Genomic DNA, 24,612 nt, shown 5'->3' on the forward strand with positions numbered 1-24,612 from the left:
AAAGTATACATTTCATAAAATGAAGCCATTTACCTTATATATTGGAAAACAGCCAGACCCAGATAAGAAGTAGGTCTTATACTATAACATTCCAATAACTGAAAGATTGCTTCAAGGAAGAGGGTATGGGTTTATTTTCCTTAGCATCCAAGTACCATGGATAAGAACCAAGTGGAAGCTTTCACTCATATGAGTAGGAGATATTCAAAAAAAGGATTTTGTTACTATTAAGCAGTGAAACAGCCTGCCTTCTGAAACTGTGGACATTCCATCACCGGAAGTTTTCAAGCAAAGGGTGGACAGCCTTTTGACTAGGACAATAGACAGATTGCTACCTTGGACAGATATTTCACCCCAAAGACTTTTAAATTCCTTTCCATCCCTTTGGTTCTATAATTTTATTTTCAAAAATTAATCTGCTGAACATCTCAGTATCCATCACCATTTGTACTTCTGAGTTTGAAAGAAAAACCTCAGCTCAATTGTGTAGCTAGGATGAGAGGGACCATCCAGGAGAAAAGCAGTGATCAATTACTTCTACAGTAAATAATTTAATGAAGTTACCAAGAGTTAACTTGAATAGAAAAAAATTGGTTTCTAGATTGTCCCTGCTCTTGTAAACATGGAAAGGATGGGATGGGATCAGGGGTGGGTTCTACTTACCTTTACTACCGATTCGCAATGGGGCTGCATGCACATTCTTCTGCGCCTGCGCAGAAGCATTTTGATGACGTCGGGGTCGGTGGGCGGAGCCTCCTGCCGGTTTTACTACCAGTTCTATAGAACCGGTGCAAACTGGGGGCAACCCACCACTGGATGGGATGGGATGGGATGGGATGAGGTGGGGTGGGAAGGGAAAGGAAGGGAAGGGAAGGGAAGGGAAAGGAAAGGAAAGGAAAGGAAAGGAAAGGAAAGGAAAGGAAAGGAAAGGAAAGGAAAGGAAAGGAAAGGAAAGGAAAGGAAAGGAAAAAGTAAAGGATCTCTTTGCCATTTGTTATATTGAGAACTGATTTAATACTGAACACAAATACATTAGATAGATTTATTTCAAGTAGCAAGTTTGGAAAATGTATTTTCAACATCAAAAGGAAGATGAATTGCAGGGAAAAAAAATCCAGCCAAGCTTTCATTAGTTACCTGAAATGCATCTTCAGTTCTAGGTAGAAACAGTTGTTCTCTGTTGTCGTTGCCAAGAATAATAGGTCCAACAGAACCTTCGTCTCCATATATCCAGAGAGTGACATTTGCTTGAGTTCCTGAATTTCCTGTCAGTATGAATACTTTCCATTTATCCTCTGAAGGAAAAGGGGACTTTTCATTTTGAATAGTCATCATTTCCTCTGAAAAGTATAAAATGTCAATAGATCAAGATGGATATGCATTTAGAAGTCTCTTTCAAAAACAAGATAAAAAGAGGAAGTTTTTTTTTTTAAAAAAAAATAGGGTCATAATAGTTTGATTAACTGGCATAACTAAAACAAAAAACAAAATTTAAGCCATAAGTGTGAAGAACACTTTTAACATCAAGGCTACCAAATGTAGTCCTAAATTCTGGTTCTAAATTCTTCCATGTGGCAACTGTCACACGTAATGAAGTTTCTTGGTGCAGCAACATCAATTCACCTTGCAGCAAGATGGATAGCAAACCAATTTAATAAATAACTAAACTAAATTAATAACAATAAATTCCATATAGTTGAAAAAGAGCACTGTCCACAATTGTCCAACATCACTAAAAGGGTCCTTAGAACTTCTAATGTGGAACAATCTCATTTCAGATACCAATTAAGTGTCAACATTTTAGTTCTGTTATTTGGCAAATATTCTGACAAATTATTGTTCACAGTTGATTTGATCCTTTGTAGACATTTTAGTTACACATATTAGTCCTTTTAACTATTTATGGATAACTTTTATAAAAGATGTTTGTGCACTGCCTAGAAAAATCCCATTTTCAAAAGCAGCATAGGAAGGAAGGATTTATTTAAGCATTTTGAGAAATGTTTCACCTTGTACTTTGCACTTTTTGCTTTTGTACAAAAAATCAAACATGCTAAGATGTCAGTGAAAAATAGCTTTTAAAGGATGTATTTTTCCATAGGTTACTCTTTCTTAACCTGATGCCCTTCTCTGATGCATTCAGAATAAATCTTATCTAGCATATGTTGCAATCTCAACAGACCTGGAAGGTGACTGTGTAAAGAAAGGTTGTTTTGCTTGACCACATGTGCTATAAATTATATGGCTTGATATAATTGCCACTTACTGGGAAAAACCATTGTAAACATTGCAACTGGATACCTAAAAGAACCCTCCCTCCCCCAAGGAAGCAATAAACAGTTGGTTGCCAGCCAAGCATGCAATCACTTGATAGGCATGTATCTGAAATCTGAGACTTGACATTTTAAAAACTAAATGTTAAACAAAGGACAGAGAAAGACAGGTAACACTGAATTAATGATTTTTGTTTGTTTGTTTGAAATCCTGTGCAGGCTAATTATGGATTACTTGAATCATTCACTTATCAAAAATGCGGGTGTGTGTGAACTTCTGATTCAGAATCCGTTGGTGTTTGGAACAGCAAATGAAACTAAGAGAAACTAAGTAAAGTAAAAACTCTCCTGGCATTATTCCACCTCTTGTAAGATGGTACTTCTACTTTTAAAAGACTCACATTCCTTACTTCTGCAAACGAAGGTGAGAAAGTGTGAGAGACATTTAAGAAGTCCTACTTTTACAGATGGCAACAAGATACATTCTCCTGCATTCATTCCCTATTTGGTTTTATAACAGAGACTTTCTCTTTAGTGTTATTTCCCAGAATTTGGGAAGATTTGGGAAGAAGTCTTCAAGGGAGGAATGTCACTTTCTTGCACTTGTTTGTGAAATGGCCAAAACTGTGTGCATGGATTTCCTGCTTTCTCTGCACAATCATCTGCAATTAGTCATGGCAGGACTATTATCTCCAATGTGCTGCAATCTCCACAGTTTAAATTAAACCCAAAGGAAAAACATAATGAGAAAATATCTTGCTTGGGACTTTTTACAGAGCACTGCCATGACTAATGTCATGACTAAGGAGTCCTGACTTTGAGAATTGGATAATTTCCATTTTAACTTCAGAAAGGTGAGAAAATCAACCATCCAGGTTCTCTGGGCAGGAATGTGACAGAGCAAAACTTTTCAAAGGTCATCAGACTCGTCTTTAGTTCTCTAACACAGAATAACAGAGTTGCAAGGGACCTTGGAAATCATCTAGTCAAACCCCCTGCTCAAGCAGGAGAGTCTGTACCATTTCAGACAAATGGCTATCCAGTCTCTTCTTGAAAGCCTCCAGTGATGGGGTACCCAACAACTTCTGAATGCAAGCCATTCCACTGGTTGATTTAATTTAATTTAATTCAATTTAATTTAATTTAATTAATTCAATTTATATGCCGCCCCTCTCCGAAGACTCAGGGCGGCTCACAATACATTTTAAAAAATCATTATAAAAACATTTAAAAATTAAAAACATTAAAAACATTAAAAACTCATTCACGCCATTCATGGCCAGATCTCGCCAGATCACAAGAGCGAGATCAACGGTTCCAGGCCTGCAGGAAAAGCCAGGTCTTCACCGTTTTTCGGAAGGCCAATAGGGTGGGGATGGTCCAGACTTCAGGAGGTAACTGGTTCCAGAGAGCTGGGGCAGCCACAGAGAAGGCCCTCCCCCGCGGGCCTGCCAGCTGGCATTGTTTAGCTGACGGGACCCGGAGGAGACCAACTCTGTGAGATCTTACCGGTCGCTGGGAGCTATGCGGCAGAAGATGGTCTCAAAGATAACCTGGCCCTGAGCCATGTAGGGCTTTAAAGGTAATAACCAACACCTTGAATTGTGACCGGAGACCAATAGGGAGCCAGTGCAGCTCGCAGAGAATTGGTGTAATGTGTGTGTATCTAGGTGCACCTACGACAGCTCACGCGGCTGCATTCTGGACCAACTGTAGTCTCTGAACACTTTTCAAGGGTAGCCCCAAGTAGAGTGTGTTGCAATAATCTAACTGTGAGGTGACAAGGGCATGAGTGACTGTGAGAAGAGCCTCCTGATCCAAGTAGGGTCGCAATTGGTGCACCAGGCGAACTTGTTCAAAGGTCCCCCTAGCCACAGCTGTCAGATGTTGCTCTAATCTTAGCTGTGAGTCTAGGACGACGATTGTTCTCACCGTTAGTAAAATGAAAATAAAATAAAAAACCCACTGCTCCAAAAGTGCTCCTTTTCCAGGTTCACTTAATTTTAAGACATTAATATAATGTTTATGCTGACAAATACCCAGAGTCACTTCAGACTGAGATGGGCAGCAAATACATTTAATAAATAAGTAAAATAAAATAAATAAGTTATATCAAATATTCTTTATCCACATGCAGACTTTGCAAAAAGAAACAGTGCATATATTTCTTTCCCTCCTTACAATAGGAACAGCAAAAAAAGAAAACAGATAGAAATTGATTAGTTAGAAAAGATGGCTGCTCTGAAAAGGGTAGGAAAGAAAAAAGAAAGAATAAAAGTAAAAGGAGAAGAGGCATGGCGAAGGAGAAGCAACAATTTAACTAGGAATTATTTTAAAAAGTGAAATTCACCAGATTAGCAGCCTTTCTGAGCCGCAGATAATCTCCCAAGGGATCCATACTTTCAGCAGGCGTATCTGACTGAATTCCACTCATTTGCTTGCTTTCAACAGCTCTTCTGCTTATCTCAGGAAGTATTATATAATCTGACTAGGTGGCTCAGTGGTTAAGACACTGAGTTTGTCAATCCGATAGGTCGGCGGTTCGAATCCCTAGTACAGATCTCCTGCGTGATCAGGGGGTTGGACTAGATGACCTCCAAAGTGCCTTCCAACTCTGTTACTGTTAAAAACTGTTATGCCTGTTGGCAAGTTGTTATGGGGGGGGGGGGGTTGTTTCCTATCAGTAAATGCAGCGGTCTACTTGGTGTTTCAATGGATGTGTAGATCTATCCACAATGGGATATAGAATCTGTGATGCTTTCTTGGGACAGATTTGCACATCATGCTTTCTTTAAAAAATCCATGTAATGGATTTTTTTAGCATGGTGCTTGTGCTAGGTCCTTTTAGTTTTTCCTAAATCAAAGCAGAACTGAGAAATATTAAAATAGGGTTGTGGGATTAGTGGATTAATGAATTAAATTGAAAGGGCTTCATTGCAATTTGGGGTGTAATCAATATGATACGGTGTGCTGATGCCCTATGATCTTTGTTTCTCAACTGTGACCTCAGCATTTTTTTAAAATCAGAAGTTGCTTCTATCAGCAAATGGAAGATTTTCCCCCAGACTTTTCAGTAATAGCTTTAGTCTACCTTCTCATCTAGAAAGAAATGCAAATCAGCTACACTTTGCTGCCTCCTTGGGGCATATCTCCAACTAGAGGAAACATGAGACAGATGCCAAAAGGAAGATTCCTCAGCTTGAGAGAAATTGACTGCAGTCTTTTCCAAGCATTCCTTAATTCTGGGTGGACAAATCTGTCATGTTTTGGTCTTCTTAGTTTCTCATTATTCAAATTTTAATTCATTCCATTTGGGAGGGGGGGGGATTTTATTTTTTTTAAAAAAAACCTGCATGAAAATTTATGTGTGTTTTGTATGTGTATGTGTGTGTGTTTGCAGGCATTTCTCTAACTATATCTGATTTTGTATGTATTTTTTCTAACACAATTTATGACATCAACTTTCCCTAATATGATCTGTCTCCTGGTTCTCTTTTTCTTTAATATCTTAAGGATGGTTAATTGTCCCCAACCTATGCATGATTAATTCATTTTAATGGGCAAAGTCCAGTGATTCAAATAAAGCTTTCTACAAACAACAGAGGAAACATATTGTGAAAGAAATTTTGTACATGCTCAATAGCCATTTTTTTCTTCGAATTGAGAAAATTATGTTTGAAAATATTTCCTACATGTTTTGTAAAGTTGTAATTATCAGTATTTGACTGACTGGCATTTTTTAAAAATACCACATTTAAACTAAAACTCATTCTTCTCGGTTTTTTTGTGAACTGAATGAAGTGAACTATTTACATCAATATTGTCCAGCACTTTGAGAGAAAAATTAGATGTAGGCCATACCACACAAATGGTAACATTCTCTAAAATGATGGCTTTCCAATATGTTGGATTATGAGTCCTCTAATTCCCAGCCAATAAAGGCTTTGACTGTTTTGCCTGAGAAATATGGGATTTCTAGAACTTGGGAAACAGGTTGAAAAATGCTACTGCATTTAAATTGCAGGCCTACAGAGGCCAAAGAAAGTGGGAAAAATCAATATATATTCTGCATTTGAAGGTAATAGGTAATGTTGCCACATTGTTCATGCCTGCAGCGCTTTTGCAGTAAGTAAATACTATTCTAAAAATTCACCCTTAAAATTAATTCTAGATATAAAAACCAATGGAATTTGCTATTTTCTGAAAACTGAATGGTTGCTACCCTAGATTAATCACTCTTCAGGGAATCAAACTGCAAATCAACCATGACAAATACAAATAAAAACACATAGATCTGTATACAAATGCTTAATAGATGGAGGGTAAACTAGACTGTTTACCCTAGACCCTATAACAACAAAATGAGCATGTGAAAACCGGTGGTGAAATCCAATTTTTTTTACTACCGGTTCTGTGGGCATGACTTGGTGGGCATGGTGGATGTGGCAGGGGAAGGATACTGCAAAATCCCCATTCCCTCCCCATTTTGCGGGAAGGATATTGCAAAATCTTCATTCCTACCCCATTCTGGGGCCAGCCAGATATGGTATTTGCTGGTTCTCCAAACTACTCAAAATTTCTGCTACCGGTTCTCCGAAGTGCTCAAAATTTCTGCTACTGGTTCTCCAGAACCTGTCAGAACCTGTTGGATTTCAACCTGGTTAAAACTAATTCCAATAAAAGCCTTTCAGACTAGTAGTTTTATATCAATTGACTAAAATTATGTGATCATTTTAACCAGTTATTTTGGGGGGTTGGGTGGGAGGAAATGCTTTAGCCATTAACAATTTATAACATTTGAAAGATTTGGGTTCCTTCAGGTACTTTGTTGTGGTAAGTTTGGCAACACTGCTGACTTACAAATATAAAGTGGACAATTTCAGAGCAATAATTGGAGGAATATCTCACTTTCTTTCTGCTCCACTCAACACGTAACACCTAACCCTAACTCTTTTCTGGGATGGTCAGTTAAATTGTTTGCTTGTTTGTGTTTCAATCCCATCCCACCCACCCACCCCAAAAAACAAAACAAAAGTAATTATACCTCCCCAGGAATGATCAGTTATTTAGAACTATGCACATCTTATATGTTATGTTATCTGACAAGAGCATAGATTTTATTGAAGTCTTCTCAGCTCCTGGGAAGTAAGTCATGAAGATAAACAGTATTCCTTGGAAATGATTGTCAATGCATATTCATATTTATTAAAAAGCTTATTATCACTAGTTCTTTATGTGTAGGAATATTTAGCTTTATTTGTTTCCTATCATTGGCCTAAATATGTATAATCTTTATGTAAGTAATTCCAAACATACCTTTAAGCATTTTAAATAATACTTAACCTATTCTCCTACCCCATACACAAAATATTGTTTTGCTGCTCATTATTTTCTTTTCTCTGAAGCCTGGATGTTCCTGTAATCTACATTTAAACTGAATTTAAGATATAGGGCAAAAAATATATTTATTAATTAAGCAATGCAATTTGAAAGAAAAAAGAATCCATGCATTTTAATTATCTGAAAAAAATCTAAAATTACTCAAGTATGTTATTTATGAATATTGGCATTCCAAGGTTCCAAATATTTTTTTTCCCCTAGCCTCATTTGTATATTAAAAAAAATCTTTTGGCATGAAAAGCAAATGCTCGACAGCCCTGGCCTAAGGATTGTTACAACTGACCATTTCCAGTTCATCATAAACCAGTACTATAAATTTGCACCCTACACATTATTGAGAAAGAAACCTCTACAATAATTTGCACATGGTCTTATATGTTCACATGTACAAGAAAGGATAGGTTAATACTTTGAAAATGAAACAAACCCATTTCAACATGTTGTGATTGATATGAATGAATGAATAAATGAATGAATGAATGAATGAAGTTAAGTTGAGATGAATTGAATCACGTTGACTTGACTTGGCTTGAATTGAATTGAATGAATGAATGAATGAATTTTACCTGAAGGAGGAGGATTTGGTTGTCTTCTAGACATTAGATCTTGGGTTCCTGCAAACTGCTGCTTAGATTCTCTGAACACTTCTTCCTGCTGGGCAAGAGTTGCAGATGTTTCCATTGGCTTTTTTCTGCCAACTAAAATTTAATGGAAATCATTTAAAGGAGGAAAAAATTGGAAACCTTTTCAAAGGCAGTTAAAAACAGTTCTTATTTCTGTACAAATTTTCCATGAATCCAAAGGGCAACCAGCTTTACAGTTTTTCAGTGTATAACAGATTATGTACATTTCTTTTCTTATGAATTACATGTAAGAGTTAATGTTCTTATGCAAAACTGCTAGAGTGGTGTTGACAAATAGCCTAGCCATGGCATGGCTTGAGAAATTTGGCCGTGTAAAGACCCTTGTTGGCAGAATAAGAGAAAATTCTTATGTGCACACAGTGGTGACAGAATTATCGACGGAATGCTGATAGAACCTGGTTGTCTTTCCCAGTTAAAATGGAGCTTCTGCGCAACAGAGGAAGAAGGTAGTGGACCTGGTTTTTTTATACACAAGTACAGTGATCTTTCAAAAAGGCTGAGAATGGTATTCATAAAGGACCCTGCATGATACCAGTCAAACATTCTGGAAAGTGCAGACCATGCATTACTTGGTCAGATGCTTTTATGATCTCTCCTGAAGTCTGAGTCAAAATGGTCATGAAGAGAAATTTCCCTAGTGACTGGAAAGAAGACGACATGTTCACAAGAGTTTAAAGTGGCCTGTCAGGTCAGAGTTACTGGGAATCAGGTAGCATATATATTTAATTTATTATTATTATATACCAAACTGTATCCATAGCCATAACTGTGTTGGATAAGAAGAGGAAAACACTATTTTCACACTGATACAGCTATACAAAGCAAAACAGTTTGAAATAATTTACAGTATCAATTTTGGACCTGACTTTGCTTGCCCCTCCCCCCCAAAAAAACACATATGCTGCCTAAATTACCATGAAAACCAGGGAGAAAAATGGGCTCAATTTGTGGGGTTTCAAATAAAATTGTTCTATATCATTTTTGCTGCATATCACAGACTACAAAGAGCTGATTATAATAAGATTATATTCATATCTAATAGCTATTACACATTTCTGCCAGAATCTTCTGGGGAAGACATAGGACTTGACAAGACATTTTGCTTGAAATCTGATCTAGAAAATTCCAATCCTGTAATTTTGTAATCACAACATAGTGAAATTTTTTTATGAGTCTGGCAGAAATAAATATTTATTAGGTTTGAAAGGCTGTACAATTTGTATGCATTTTAAAATGTAGCAGCAGATTCCTAAGTCATGTAGTAGAGGTAATGCAATGTGTATCATATCATTGTTAATAATTGGGCTGTTCATTTATATCATCATCTTAAACATACTTTTACCAGTAGTTTTTGTGTTTTAAAAAAGAAATTGCAAGCCATGTATTTTTAAAGCAAATAATTATTTTGTACATACATTTGACAACTTGTGGATAAAACAAAACGTTGCTTTCTCCAGTATCGACAAGTGGCTTAGTCTCACCATTAGGCAGAAGGCCAAAATATATTCCTCTGTTCCGTGCCGATTCAAGACTTACAGACCCAGTTTCTAAATTTTTTTGTACTTTGAAATGACAGTCCACATCTCCTTTGCCCTAAAATATGTAGTAAATCAACATGAATAGGACTAACATAATTGTTCTTAGGTATAATTTTATGCCTCACCATTTCAACTATTGGCCTTTTTCTGGTCTCAGAAACATAGCATGGCTGGACCTAGTTAGGATATGGATGGGAAATTTCTAAATATTGGATTAAAAAAAATACTGACAAAGATAATGGCAATCAACTTTTCTTGCAAAAAAACCCCATACATGGACCTGTCCACAATGTTTTCAGGAGTCAACTTATGCTCACAGGACACGGAATGTAAGCCTCTCTTCCATCACCAGCTGCTACTGATCCCTGGCAGTTGCCTAAACAAACTGGACAAGGCCAGATTTTGCTAAATAGGGTTTGTCCTGCCAGTTCAGTGTATTTCCCAACATAATCTGTCATGCAGCAACTTTTCTGTGATATGAGATCACTTTACTTTGTTTGTTTGTGTTTGTGTTTATTTAACTAAAATGTTCAAATGCTCTCTTTCTTTCAACCACATGTACCAGTAATTTTTGTATTTTAAATACAAAACACCAACACCAAAAGTATCTAGTTATCTGGCCATATGACTTTTTCATTATTTATCTTGAATTGGGTAGCTAAGTGGCAAATGGTCAGATTCTACTCTATTTGCAAGGCTACCAGAGCAGAATCCTTTCTCTAAGAATATCTACCTTCTGAAATGTTATCCTGTCAAAGTAAAGGTTAAAATGAATGCATTTCAAGAATTGATATAATGTAGTTCCAAGTTATCCATCTATATATTCTAGAAGCATACAGAAATCTTCCTCAGTATTGGGATATATTATATTTCTGTTTAATTTATGGACGTACAGAATTGGAAAAGACCATTTAGATAATTCATCCCTTGTTCAGTGCAATAATCCAGATTAAAGTATGTCTGAATATGGGCTACCTGAATACATTCAATGATGGTAACTGGTTTCATTCTTATTCACCCCCACTTTATCTTTTCTTTTCTTTTCTTTTCTTTTCTTTTCTTTTCTTTTCTTTTCTTTTCTTTTCTTTTCTTTTCTTTTCTTTTCTTTTTGTCCCTATGAGTTAGTTTTGACTCTTGGTGACAGTCTGGACAAGTCCCTGAAATTTCTCTGACAACATCTTCAGAAGCAGTTTATCAGTGTCTTTTTCCCAGGGCTGGGAGAATAACTAGTCCAAGGTTACCAAACTGGCTTTGTGCTCAAGGTAGGGTTAGAACTCCTTGTCTCCCTGTTTCTAGACTTTGAACCATTATACCAAATTGGCTCTCATAATATTTATGACATGTACTTATGACAATAGGGCATATTTCTAAACATTCAGTCATAAATTACTATTGCATATGAACATGCTATCCAGGTATGTTATTTTTTTCTTTTTTAAGTATTGCATACATTCTCTCTTTAATGGAAAAAGGTGGAGCAAGAAGTCTGCTTAGCTGCCTTAGGGTAAGGCAGCTGCCAGAATGACTGGGTCTCCAAGCATATAGATGGTGAATTGATGGAGAAGATATCCTAGTGAAGTCTCAGAGGAAGAAGGCCACATAAGAAAAAGCAAATGGATTAGGAAAGCAGTCAATAAAGAAAAACTTGCTATAAGAAAACTCAGGAAAACCTAACTGAGAATTGGCAGGAGCTTGTTGGGCAGAAAGGTCAAAGGAGCCTGGTTTAGCTCAACAGACAGAAGCACTGTAATTTAACACCAGCTATCTGCAATTAAAGTAAGATCGAATCTCGCCAGGCTCAAGGTTGACTCAGCCTTCCATCCTTTCTAAGGTAGGTAAATTGAGGACCCAGTTTGTGGGGGCAATAAGCTGACTTTATATAAATATACAAAAGTATGAAGGCTATTGCTTAACGCACTGTAAGCCGCCCTGAGTCTCCGGAGAAGGGCGGCATATAAATCAAATTAAAAAAAAAAGAATATATAAATGGCTGAAGCTCTGCCCTTTTATACATGCATTAACATGGACCAAGGGAATGTGGTTTCTACTGTGATCACATAACTACTATCTCAGCTCTTTTGACTTGAAATAGGATGATGATGTGCTAGGAATAATAGCTTACTGTGGATTCTGTTGGCAGTGCACTTTTCACCGTGATGATGGAAGCCGTTTACTTACATATCATTTTTTTTCTCAAAATATGAATCATATTGCATGAATTAAAAGAATTTTGATATATATGACTTTTCAATGTGATGATGGAAACAATTTACTTATATATCAAATTTTCTCAAAGTATGAACCATACTTCATGAAGTAAAAGAATTTTGATACGTATTGCAGTATAGAAAGCCTCCCTCCCTCCCTCCCTTCCATATACAATATACATTTTTGTACAAAAATACAAAAAACCAATTCAATATTAATAATATCTTATTTTCCAACAACTTAACATTAAAAGAACCAAAGAGCAATCTTTCTGAATCAAATACTTTTCAAATATATCTAACTATAGCTTTTATAATTCCCTGTATAACTGAGAACACAAGACTGATTTAAAATTAATCTCACCAGATTCTATCATGGATGACTGATCAATTTTAACTGAGGAAGAGACATTACATAGTAAAATCTAAATGATGTTTCCTCAAATTTAATATATTTAAACACCAGAAGGGAGAGAATGGGCTTTAGATATAGTTCCTGTATATTGATACTACTTTTAATGTAGGAAGTCTCCAATTCGCTTTCTATAAAAAATTATTAAATAATTAGATGACTTGCAGCTATTATTCTACTTTTGTTCTTTAAAAAACTTTTATTAGATGACTAAAGCTCTGTCATTTTATTAATAACATAACTGAACATTACAATCTAGTGATACCATCATTACTATAAAATTTCTCACACCTATTAGTGACAATGTTTTGGCTGTCTTCTAATTAACAAGAGAATTTTAGTGAACTTAAGACAAGATTTGAAATTTTTGTACAGAAACCCAGTGTTAGTTTTTTTCTGGGAAAAACTCCCACAAAGTAAACATTATAAAATGTTTTATTGGTTATAGTCTCTGTATCTGAAGTGATTTATATTATTCTTATAAAGTCTCCTTTAAGTTAAGCTTAATTCCTGATTATTTCATAAAAACATCTATGGAGTTTTCTTTTTCTAGTTTCATAGTTTTGTCTTCAGTTTTGATTATCTCCTATCCAGGTAGTCTTTTAGTTTATGAGCCCAGATCAGTCCTGCTTTCATCTATTTGATGAGAACTAGCTTTAAAATGTATCTCTTATTCAATAAATCCATCTATTGCTTAGAAAATGCAAACTTCTTACCATTCCATTACACTGACCGTCTTTGATCCTCAGATACATTTTTGGGTGTTTTGCATTTTCAAACATACAAATCCCAGAGCTGATTTTATGAACTTTCCAGGAAGAGTCATCAGACTGATTTCCGGCTCCGCTGCAGCTCCCATCAGATCTCAGGCAGAGGAACTGGCAGTAGCTTGTAGCAAGCAAAATTATGGCACTGTTGTGGAATATACCCTATAAATCAGCAAACAGAACCATCTGCAAATAAGTTTGGGTTTCAGATTTCCCATTTTTCATTATGGTACCTCCAATAATTTAATCTCATTTGATATAAGAATACAACAAACTAAGGAAACTGTGGAGTTACAGGTAATGATTTTGCAAAGTTATTGCAGTCTTCAGCTCCATCTAGTGGGTAGAAATTGATTGTCTTTTGAAAGCTGTTCATTCACTATTTGCACCACTTGTGTATCATATTCCATTCTTTTTCCTTTTCTCTTACCTTCACGTGGACCACAAACTCCTTGGTTAGCCCTGCATAGCCTGTGTTATCATCGGCTACTGTGCCTTGTAAATTGAAAGAAATCATTTGGCCTGGATTCTGGGACGATTCCAGTATGGTGCAATGATTAGGCTGAACATGAACTTGCAGTTCACAGTGGTTATCCCCATAGTTCTAATAAAGAGCAAAATGGGATTAGTCCACATTCATAGACATTTTGAAAATGGATATAATTTTAGATCATAGTGTTATTATAGCTTTGCATAACCGAATAGCACGAACCTATCCTCTCCTATAGCGGTACAGATTTGTTTCTGTTGTGTTTAAGAAGATGAAACATATTATAAGATCTAAACCAGGAAATAGGATTACTGGATTAGTTCTTCAGCATTTACTGGCATTACTGCAATTTTATGGGTGCTCTGACTAAAAAGAATATTATTAACTGAAATATAACTTCATCTACTAGCATTAATATTACAATAATTCAGCATAATGTGCCAGTAAAACCACCCAGACTTTCCTTCAACAATGGCACAATGGCTTTTCAAGCTCAACTCCCGTTGCTGCTGTGTTTTCCCTTTCAGTACCATCATCCTATATTGATCAGTTCCTGGTTGCAATTTTTATTGTATGAAACAAATGTGTCGTAAGATTGTTGCAAGTCTGTGAAAGCATTTCTGCACAGCTACAATAGGGGTTTTGGTGGTAGTTTCCCACCTCTCTCCTCCTTCCAAAAAAGAAGAGAGTTGATCAGTAAATGGCATGATAGCGAAACCAAAGAATGGCATCTAAATATAGGATGGAAAGTCTTGATGGAGCTAACTGCATACTTTTCGTCAATATTTGGTATGACTTCTCACACAGTTCTTATCAACTTTCTCGAGCGCAAACACAATGGGAAAAAAAGATAGGAGTCATGGTGAAAAGGTTACCATCCCTGTGACTGAGCCATGAGCAAGCGCAAGTGCCAGCTGTGGGTTTGGATGACTTCTAAAAACACAGAGGCTTCCTTTCTTCGCTGCCACTTCAAAAAGACCTAATTCATTCAGGACAAAAGCAGAACCTAATTAGATATTCATAATAATGTAATATTGAGTTGCTTTAATCCCCCCCCAAAAAATTGCATGAAATTTCCCTCTGTGAAAACACGTGGCATTTCTTTTTCCTTCCTGTTGATATTTATTTATTTAATTCAGTTTTCTGTATTTGCCCATCTCAGCCAACTGACTCTGGTTAGATTACAGTTCTAAAACTAAAAAAAACAGCTAAGACAATTTAAAATAATTTAAAGGGTTAAAAAGTCAAACAACATATATACAGCAACCAAGACGATTTACCAACTAATGTTTATTTATATACAGGTAGTCCTTGACTTACAACAGTTCATTTAGTGAACATTCAAAGTTACAACAGCACTGAAAAATGTGACATGACAATTTTTTATAGTTATGACCTTTGCAGCATCCCCATGATCATGTGATCAAAATTTAGATGCTTGGCAACTGATTCATATTTATGACCATTGCTGTGTCCCAAGGTCAAGTGATCATCTTTTGCAAGATTCTGACAAGCAAAGTCAATGGGAAAGCCAGATTCACTTAACAACCAGGTTACTAACTTATCAACTATACTGATTCACTTAACAACTGTGGCAAGAAAAGTTGTAAAATGTGGCAAAGTTCACTTAACAAATGCCTCACTTAATAGCAGAAATTTTGGGTTCAGTTGTGGTCGTAAGTCAAGGACTATCTGTATTAGTATGGATCTGTGAATGAGTTTCTTATTTTAAAGTTGTGAACCTTTGGAATTTTTATCCTGAAATAACGATTTTTTTTTTTTTTTGATCTTGCAGCAGTCATGGAGAATTATCCACATGTCATCTTGCAGTGTTTATTACTAATTTGTAGTGATGCAATTTTGGGGTATACTAGAGGTTGCAAAATGCTCCATAAAAGCTAGGAGCAATTTATGGAGTATGGATGGTTCACTTCAGATACACAGTAGATGAAAGTAATGATATGGAACAGTTCATTCAAATCCAATAAAAGTCTGTTTGCTAGAAAAAAGAATTAAGATTCTTTGCTTTGCTACTCTGTAGGACATGATAATAAAAAATATGCCTTAAGATTATTTCCATCCTGTGTATCCCTAAAGAATTCTCATTTTGTCACTAGATAGACAACATTTACCATATTTGTCTTTTTTGTCACCAACGGCATCCACCACTCCGCCTTGTCTAAGATGTATAAAACCATGGGTCATCTTGTTGTAAAACTGAAGTATATTGCCTTTCTGAAATTTCCATTTCTCAGCTGCCCACTAGAGGTATTGTAAAACAAAGTAAAACAACTTATCATCCCATAAAAGACACTATATGAACCTTCCTTACTTTTTTCTTCTTCTTTTCAATCATGTCTGAATCTATGAGTAATTCTTTGCATCGGGGTGGAGTGAGGGCAAGAATGGAGTTGAGCGTTTACTGGTCAGATGCCCTTCCTGACACCTATGTGGAGTTCATAGCAGACAATTATTCATTGCACTCAGAGAGCAAATATCTGCTGTTACCTAGGATTGAACTCACACACTTCTGATTGTGAGGTGAGAACTCCTCATCTAGGTCACCACGCCACTCATCTGAATCTATGAGATTGCCTGGACAATTTCCTGCAATTTTCTTGGCAATTTTTTTCAGAATGGCTTGCCTTGCCTCTTTCCTAGGGCTGAGACAAAGTCACTAGCCCATGGTCACTCAAATGACTTTGTGTCCAAGACAGGACTAGAACTTGCAGATTCTGTTTTGCAGCCTGATGTGTTCACCACTACACCAAACTCTTTGTCTTATGTTAGGTTTGTGTACTTCCAGATGCCAATGGCTTCATTAACCAAATTCTAGTAAGACTTTTCAAAGTAGCCTGAAAATTTTTCACTATTTCTACCCTCACAATATTCCTATTCTTCATAAGCACTTCACAAAGGAGTCTAAAGAGTATTTTCCAGACAGTGTCTCACCTTCCATCCCATTCTTGATTTTACTGCATTTATTTTTATCAAAGCAATTGAATGGTCAAAAGCACAGAGAAATGGCCATTGAGTGGCATGGCATTCTTATCTTCTCAAGAAGGAAATAGCCATGCAATTTGAAATGAACATATAAAAGGTGGAGGATAAGGAAGCAGAGAAATTACTGTAGATTTCAAATGAATTTATTTATTTTCAACTTTTTTTAAAAAAATTTTTTTTACCATGTTCTTTCTCTTGATTTCTAGTTCTTGTTCTGTGGAAAAGCAAATATTGATACAAGTAAAATATAAGAAAAAATAAATCACTCCATTAGAATCAAAATTGCCTGCCAATGCATTTAAGTCCAATAAAATTCCAATGAAATTCATAAATTATATAGTGTAAATAGTGGTCTTCCATGACGAGAGACTAACTCCATTAACTGGTGGGCATGATGATCATAGGAGCCCTCAGCATTTATGAAAAATAATGTTTATATCTAGTGCTTTAATGGTTTCCAAAAGTAGAGGACTCTGCAACAAGAACAGCCATAACTTTGCTATATTAAAAGCTCTCATTTTCCCCAAAGAATTAAATCTCAGGCTCTTAACTTACTTTTCCCTCATTGAAACTTAAGGGAGGTTTCAAAATATCAAAATAAGGCTTAGTTGCTCTGTGTTACAACTCTTCCTTTCTTGATTCTTTGGCCTTTGTGAACTTGGTTGTTTGCTACTTGAGTTCTGTCTTACTTAGTCTAGAATTGCAAGCCTAGGCAGATTTATTTAAAAGTAGATATTCCTGTGAAGTAAATATTTAGAATTATTCAGCTTCTGAGCTCTTTGCTAATCCTTGTGTTTCAAAGAAATATCCAGTGATATTATTCTTATCATACAATTCACTAGACTTTAGGAAACCCAGTCTATATTATCTAGATGCTACAAAAAATGTAATGTAATGCAATGTAATGTAATAATATAATGTGATGTGATATAATATAATTACTATAATATAATTAATGTACTGTACTGTACTGTAATGTAACATAATGATACCGTGACTTTTTCAGAGAATGTCCTTCCCCAAGGACTTTGGCTTATACTTACTCCTTGCAATGGTGTAATTATCAATGACATAAAGTTCTCTGACAATTTTGCCATCATCTTCTCCTTGATCTAGCCATCTTTTGGGGAGAAATATATTATGTAATAAGTCTTTGCATGCTATTATTTAAACCAAAAATATTAATATTTTATTAATTAAAAACTTTAGATGCATGAAATCAGGGTTGCACACAGGGGCCATTTCTTGATTATACAGAAAACATGGCTACCTGATTGGATAAAGATCAGGCTAGAGATGCTGAAAAATTTGAATGGAAAATCCATTAAACTGATGCATATTTCAGAATGAAGAACTGGAGACATACAAGCATGCATACGGAGGCACAAACAAATCATTTTCTATAAAAAATATATATATTTAAGACTGTATAGAAACTTTCTTGTAGTCATTGATGTTTTTAGTGTGGGAAAAGGAGAGGACTAGTTTATTTTAAAAGAGCACTATCAGGAATGGATTCAGACAGGAAATAAATATATTTGAGTTAAACAAAGTGAATATATAATTGATATGGACAAAATATTCCTACAATTACATTGCATTTCAAGAATTTATTCCTGTAACTGTTGCTACTTAATATGACACTGCAGTATAAGCTGCTCAATTTTATGCCATTAAAGTGCACATAAGTCTTAGCAAGAATAAATAAATATTTACTTTTTTCATACTTATTATGGTTATATATGCTTTAAAGCAATATACATACATAATGTATGCACACATAAAAATAAAACAGCCACAGATCGATGTGGCTGAGCTGCATGATCTAAGATTAGATAAAGTACCTTAAATATGATATAATTTGGGAACATTCTTCCTTGAGTAGCCACCATTTAATTCATTTAAATTCATTTAAAGCCAAGAGTAACAAAGATTTTACAGGACAGCAGATATTTTGGCAAGGTTTTGCCACCATGGGCACGTGAAACATTAAGGCCAAGGATATTTAAAATATAGACTTCAAATACATAACAGATTTTCTGTATGTGCACATGAAAACAATTAGAAGTAAACTGCCCCTGATTTTGCTTCTTGAAAGCAAATCAAGAGTCATATTGATTTCAGGCAGAAATAAAGCTTCAAATTGTACAGTATATCATTAGTATTAGGTATATATTTATCTCAGGTATCCAAGGCACTTTACATTTCTATATCAGTTGCTGAAAACATGAATTCAATTTGTGGTCTTCCCATAAGACTAATATACTGTATGTGGGCTGTAAAATTCCACATGACCATTAAATGCAGCAAAGAGAAAAATATAACTATGACTGCCATCTAATGATCATCAGGATGTTTGTAGTCTAGCTGTTGTCTTACAGATAACTGCTGAAGCAGAGCATTTAGGGCTTGACACAAAAGTACTCATATGTTCAGATCTCAATGAAGTCAAGAAAGTCTTTCCATTCATAGAATTATCTTTCTAACAAAGAATAATCAACCAGCCAAGCTTTGTTTTCAAAGACTGTGTGATGACAGAGCGGTGCTGCTGACCTGCCAAGAGAGGGCAATGTACATCAGATTGCAGATCTTATTTTAGAAGCCTGCTGCCACAGTTGAATATTTATGTAATTTGTGTATCATGTAGAGTTTTACCATCTGCAATACTGGTTCGCATATATCTGTGAATGCACATCTGTACTTTAGATGTTTTGCATTTTGATACCTATTTACAATTTTGTATTCAAAGCCTGGAATGCATGAAGCCCAAGTAAGAGATATTCTACTGTGGCTGAAGTTTAAAATACATGGCAAAAGTAAAAAATATCTGAAAGTCACTCAATAGTGTTTTAAGGAAGAATTGAAAATGAGAATGCCACATGGGATTTAATTTGAGCTGATGATTTTTTTCCTCGTTATCAGTCAGCTGTTTTAAAGTTCAGTTTGACAATTGCTGCAGGGTTGAGGGACAGGTGAAAATAGTTTTTAAGGAATCTGAGGCTGAAGGGACTTTGTTCCTTAATTTGCCTGCTCCTCATCAAAGAGTTGGAAAAGTCAGCTCCTGGGTCTAGTCAACTTCAGCTAGTCCTGGAAAGCTCCTTCAGCCAGAAGGACCATCAATTATCAGCTCCTTAGTGCTTTGCTTTTCTCTTATCTTAGTCGTCCCAATCAGATATAATGTCAACATTGTGAACTAGTTATTATAATTTAAAAAAAATAATAAACTGAACAAACCTGTAACATAGGAAGATATAATCTGAATTTGTGATAGGATCCTGGACTACAATTTTCTCCAGAAACCAACCATTTCCTAGGTGAGAATATAAATATTCTATGCTTAATAGTGAAATCAAGTCAAGTATGTTTTAATATCACTGCAATCTCATGATAGCTCTGTGCTGACTCATTCTCAATTGCAAGCTTACATACTTGATAAAAGAGCATCACACAAACTTTAGCCATTTTTTGTATTACATTTAAATAATGTATACAGTGCTGCAATATTCACTTGCTTGCTTATTTGTTTATTGCATTTCTTATCTCTAATTCAAGACAGCTGTGACCCCAGAACAATTTGCAATATAAAGTGCATACCTGTTTAGGATGATAAATGGAAACTGATCCATACAAATGTAGATTGTTTAGGGAAAGTTCTAAACTCTTGTGTGTCAAGGACATATAATTTATAGTTGTGATTGGCTTGTTAGCAAAATCAGGGTAACCTGACAGTAGAAATCTGGACTTTAGTATTACAGGTTATGTAATATCTCCTGCTAAAGCCTGCCCTTGAAGATAGTCCACATGCTCAAAAAAGTGTAGAATATTAAAGTTCATTTTCTAATTATAAAAGATCAGAGCAATTTCATGCCTATTTTTCTTGAAGGAAGTTCAGAAACAAATAGGTTTTGCTGGGAAATGGTAGATATTAACTTACATGGTCCTAGAATGCTTGGGCTTAATACTATTTCTAATTATCTCCAGAAATGTATCAGCCCACTTTTTAAGATTTTGTGAAGCATTGGAAAACATGCTCAGGTATTTGGCTATGTGAACCACACTATCTTTCCCAATGCTCTTACCATCCATTTTTCTGAAGGAACACACAGCTTTCTAAATACTGTAGTTATGTTAATTATCTAAGATGCAGTTTTACCTTTCCTTGGGTTTATGCTTATAGCATTGAATGCAGAATACTGTGCATTCAATGCACAGTATTCTGCTGCCTACAATTGTATACCTACATTTTACTTTTGAAAACCAGTTTATTATTCTTATACAAATATAATGTGTAAAATAAAAAATAAATAATTTCTAATACTTAAGAATCAATGTTAAAGAAATTTAAGAATGGAATAGTTTGAATAAACTGAATTGAAAACTGAAATTATTTACAAATAAATACCAATATAATTATTGAAAAGACTTTCTATATGGAGTCTGAAAAAAAATCATCTACAAAATGTGCATATAATGTGTAAAAGTTAAACAATGTTTATTTTTCACAGGTATCAGAAGCAGTGCTGGGGAAGGATGCCCAGATCTCCCATAATAATTTGCTCTCCATAAATAGGTGCTGCTTTTTCTTCAAAAATCTTTATTCCTAAACTCCCAATAGTTCTATGAAAAAAACATATCATATTCTATGTCATTGAAGTATATAAACATTTTAAAATTCCTGACCTGAGCCAAGTCCATTGTGTCCTATAACAATTTTATATAAATGTCCAAGATGCACAGCTTCAAGTGAGAATGTATCAGTCTGCAATCAAGCAAATAACAGACATTTAATTTTAAGAATTCGTGTTTGTCTTCTCTCATTCTCTTTCAAGTAACCCACATATGTAAATGTGAAACATAAACCCTAAACAAGTTTCCATTTATATTAAAAGAGCAATGGGAAAAATACTTTTAATCAATTACTGTTAAATGCACAAGTTAAGAAAATCATTAAGACATTTTACTCCAATTAATTGAATTAAACTATGGTAAATCATTTTTAAAGCCACAAACACACACTAAAATTGTTTATAATTTTCTTTAAATTTAGTTTCTACAAGGTTATATTGCCTCAGGATAACTAAAGGAGAGAAGATAGCATGATCACAAAATTGCTACATTAAAGCTAAATTGACTTAGCAGTGCTGGAAGTACTTATTTTTCACGCTAAAAATTTAAGGTTTTCCCCACAAATAACTGTTCTGTACATTTGCTGTAAGTTTTATATGTAAATAGATGTTTAGCAGTTTTATGCTGTAAAATACCAAAGAGAGTCATATCTCTTTGACTAAAAGATAGGAAGAGGAATAATCATATTTAATCCACCTTCCTTCCTAAAATATATAGGAGTGTGGGCATGTATAATTCTATAATTCTATGAAGTTATTTTTAATAAATTTTGTTTGTGATGCAGATCTATACAAATTAATAGCCGTTGCTGAATTATAAAAAGTGTTATATTTACATGAACTCATTTTATTTACATTGCACATTTATAATGGTACTCAACTCAAACAATGTGACTTTGGGCAGTGTACAAGAGAACACTGACAAAAAGGTAACTTATGTTGTTCAAATACCCCAATATATAAAATGGTGAGCCAAATGGAAAAATTAGAAAACAAAAATGGGATTCAATTTAACTGGGCGTAAATGTCTAGGGGAAAAAAGACAAAAAATACATTTTGGGCACAATGGCTCAGCAGTTAAAGATGCTAAGCTTGTCAGCTAGAGAGTGACAACCCAGGTTTGAGATCTGAGCTCCATGCAATGGGATGAGATCCTGTTACTTGCTCCAGCTCCTGTCCACCTAACACAAGGATGTCAAACTTTCCGTCGTCATGTTGTTGTCACATGACATATCATGACTTTTTCCCCCTTCGCTAAACTGACGGGGGACATGGCCACCGTGTGACGCATACGGCCCACAGCCCACAAGTTTGACACCCCTGACCTAGCAGTTTGAAAGCATGCAAATGCAAGTAGATAAATAGGTACCATTTCATTGGGAAGGTAACAGTGTTCCATGAGCTTCAACATACAGTATAGCCATGCTGGCCACATGGGCATGGAAATGTCTTCAGACAATGCTGGTTCCCTTGGCCAAGAAACAGAGATGAGCACCATGCCCTAGAGTTGGATGTGACTGACAGGGAAATCTTTACCTTTTTATCTACATTTCAGGTAAAAAAAGGACTTTCATATATAGTATACCTATTTGGCAGTTTGTTCTATGGGAAAAGGGCATTTACTTTAATTCACTCACTTGTCCTTTCATGTGTTTTTGAGACTTCATAGACCTATGCAGCTGTCGGCACCCTGTGTCACCTTTTTCTCCATTGATTGCTATGTAAACATCGGCTTCTGTCCCAGCATTCCAGAGATCACCAGTTACTACATGCACCTTGTACGTTGCCACTGAAAATAAAAAAAAGAAAGAAATTTACGTACATTATGTTCTGTGTACAATTATTTTATACTGCTGTCTCAACATGTATCAATATCATATTTATTCTTTGTATCTAGCTGACAATTTAAAGTACATGATTCTGGGTGGTTCACACTTAAAAACAATTAAAACATGGGTAAATTAAAATAAAACATGGAGTGGTTGGAGAACCATAACAAGTCCTCAACATACCTAAGAGATCAGTTCCATTTCACATATGGAACCCTAGGCTTAGGCACAGAACCACGTCTTCAAATACTTATAAAAGGTCAGCAGTGTGTGGGCCAACCTAATTTTACGGGGATGATGTTCCAGAATGGAGCTTTCATGACAGAAAAGGCCTTTCTTTGAAGTCTTGTCAATACTCCTTGGATAAAGGAAAATGCAACCTGCTGGCCTACCTATCTCTCCTACCACATCAGGGAAGGCAGACAGAAATAAATAAATCTGTTTGTCCCTGAAGTTGAAACCTGACAAAACAAATGATCTGGAGCTCTGTATCAAGCTGAAGACATAACTAATTTATTATTATTATTCCTCAGTGGCCAACCCAACTGCTAATCACGTTTACACACTATTAAGAGTTTTTTCCACCATGAAATATATTTAATCCCCTCAAAGGTATTAAATTGATAGCCATCTCTATATCTTGTGGAAGAAAAGTTCTTTGGGCTGTATAAATAGTTATTTATCAAGACTCTTCTATATTTGGTTACAGTGGATTATCCCAATTTTTAGTAATTGATTCTCATATAGGTACTATTCCAGTTTTTTTCATCCTTTTGGCTATTCTTGTTCCTTATTTTCCATTGATACATTAATGGAATGTATCCATTCCATGAGGTACACTGATTATGAAGTGTACAGAATGCCAAATGTGATTTATATAAAAGATTGTATTTGTTGTTCCTTTCCTAATACTCCTCAACCTGGAACAAATATTTTTATCTGTAGGAACCTAGCTGTAGGAACCTATTCTATTCTAGTCTGTTCTAGATGATACTGCAGGCTGCTTGAAAACTTGTAGATAGTCTATGCATATAGAGGTCTCAATGTCTAGACATTGGTTGATGTGCTACGGTAGGCATTCACCATGGAATTTCAAAGTGTGGCAATATCTTAATTGTGGCACATTGCATTATTGCCTTTGAAAATTAATTCAGAAGCTTTAGTAATTGCAAAATTTATTATATATATCATGTCTGTGTGTGTGTATACGTATACGTATGCATATGCGTATACGTATACGTACACACACACACACAAAGTGTTTTTCTATTGAGACACCTGGTCTACCCCAGCATGTGGGAGGGAGCAAACTGCATCCCTTTCGCCTGTCAGATCCAATTATATATATATATATATAATTTAAATTTATATTTAACAAATTTTTACACATAAATCTTGAAATTACTCAATGAGCAGAATTCAGC

At 35.3% G+C, this 24,612-nt stretch overlaps 1 protein-coding gene across 1 annotated transcript in view; it reads right to left on the reverse strand.

The window, feature by feature from the left end:
- Nucleotides 1-24,612, reverse strand: part of RP1 (RP1 axonemal microtubule associated) — a 203,545-nt gene that overhangs the window by 152,447 nt on the left and 26,486 nt on the right. The window contains exons 6-17 of the mRNA XM_070942296.1: nucleotides 22,997-23,148; nucleotides 21,415-21,493; nucleotides 19,969-20,044; nucleotides 17,778-17,854; nucleotides 16,917-16,948; nucleotides 15,864-15,993; nucleotides 14,607-14,710; nucleotides 13,672-13,845; nucleotides 13,191-13,403; nucleotides 9,733-9,910; nucleotides 8,240-8,371; nucleotides 1,138-1,340 (exon numbers count right to left, since the gene is read on the reverse strand). Of these exons, the coding sequence (XP_070798397.1) occupies nucleotides 1,138-1,340; nucleotides 8,240-8,371; nucleotides 9,733-9,910; nucleotides 13,191-13,403; nucleotides 13,672-13,845; nucleotides 14,607-14,710; nucleotides 15,864-15,993; nucleotides 16,917-16,948; nucleotides 17,778-17,854; nucleotides 19,969-20,044; nucleotides 21,415-21,493; nucleotides 22,997-23,148 (1,550 nt within the window). The remainder of the gene's footprint in view (nucleotides 1-1,137; nucleotides 1,341-8,239; nucleotides 8,372-9,732; nucleotides 9,911-13,190; nucleotides 13,404-13,671; nucleotides 13,846-14,606; nucleotides 14,711-15,863; nucleotides 15,994-16,916; nucleotides 16,949-17,777; nucleotides 17,855-19,968; nucleotides 20,045-21,414; nucleotides 21,494-22,996; nucleotides 23,149-24,612) is intronic.

This window comes from Pituophis catenifer, unplaced genomic scaffold (assembly GCF_029215685.1).
Source record: "Pituophis catenifer annectens isolate HBS135680 unplaced genomic scaffold, rPitCat1.0.hap2 SCAF_3, whole genome shotgun sequence".
Classification (NCBI taxonomy): Eukaryota; Metazoa; Chordata; class Lepidosauria; order Squamata; family Colubridae; genus Pituophis; species Pituophis catenifer.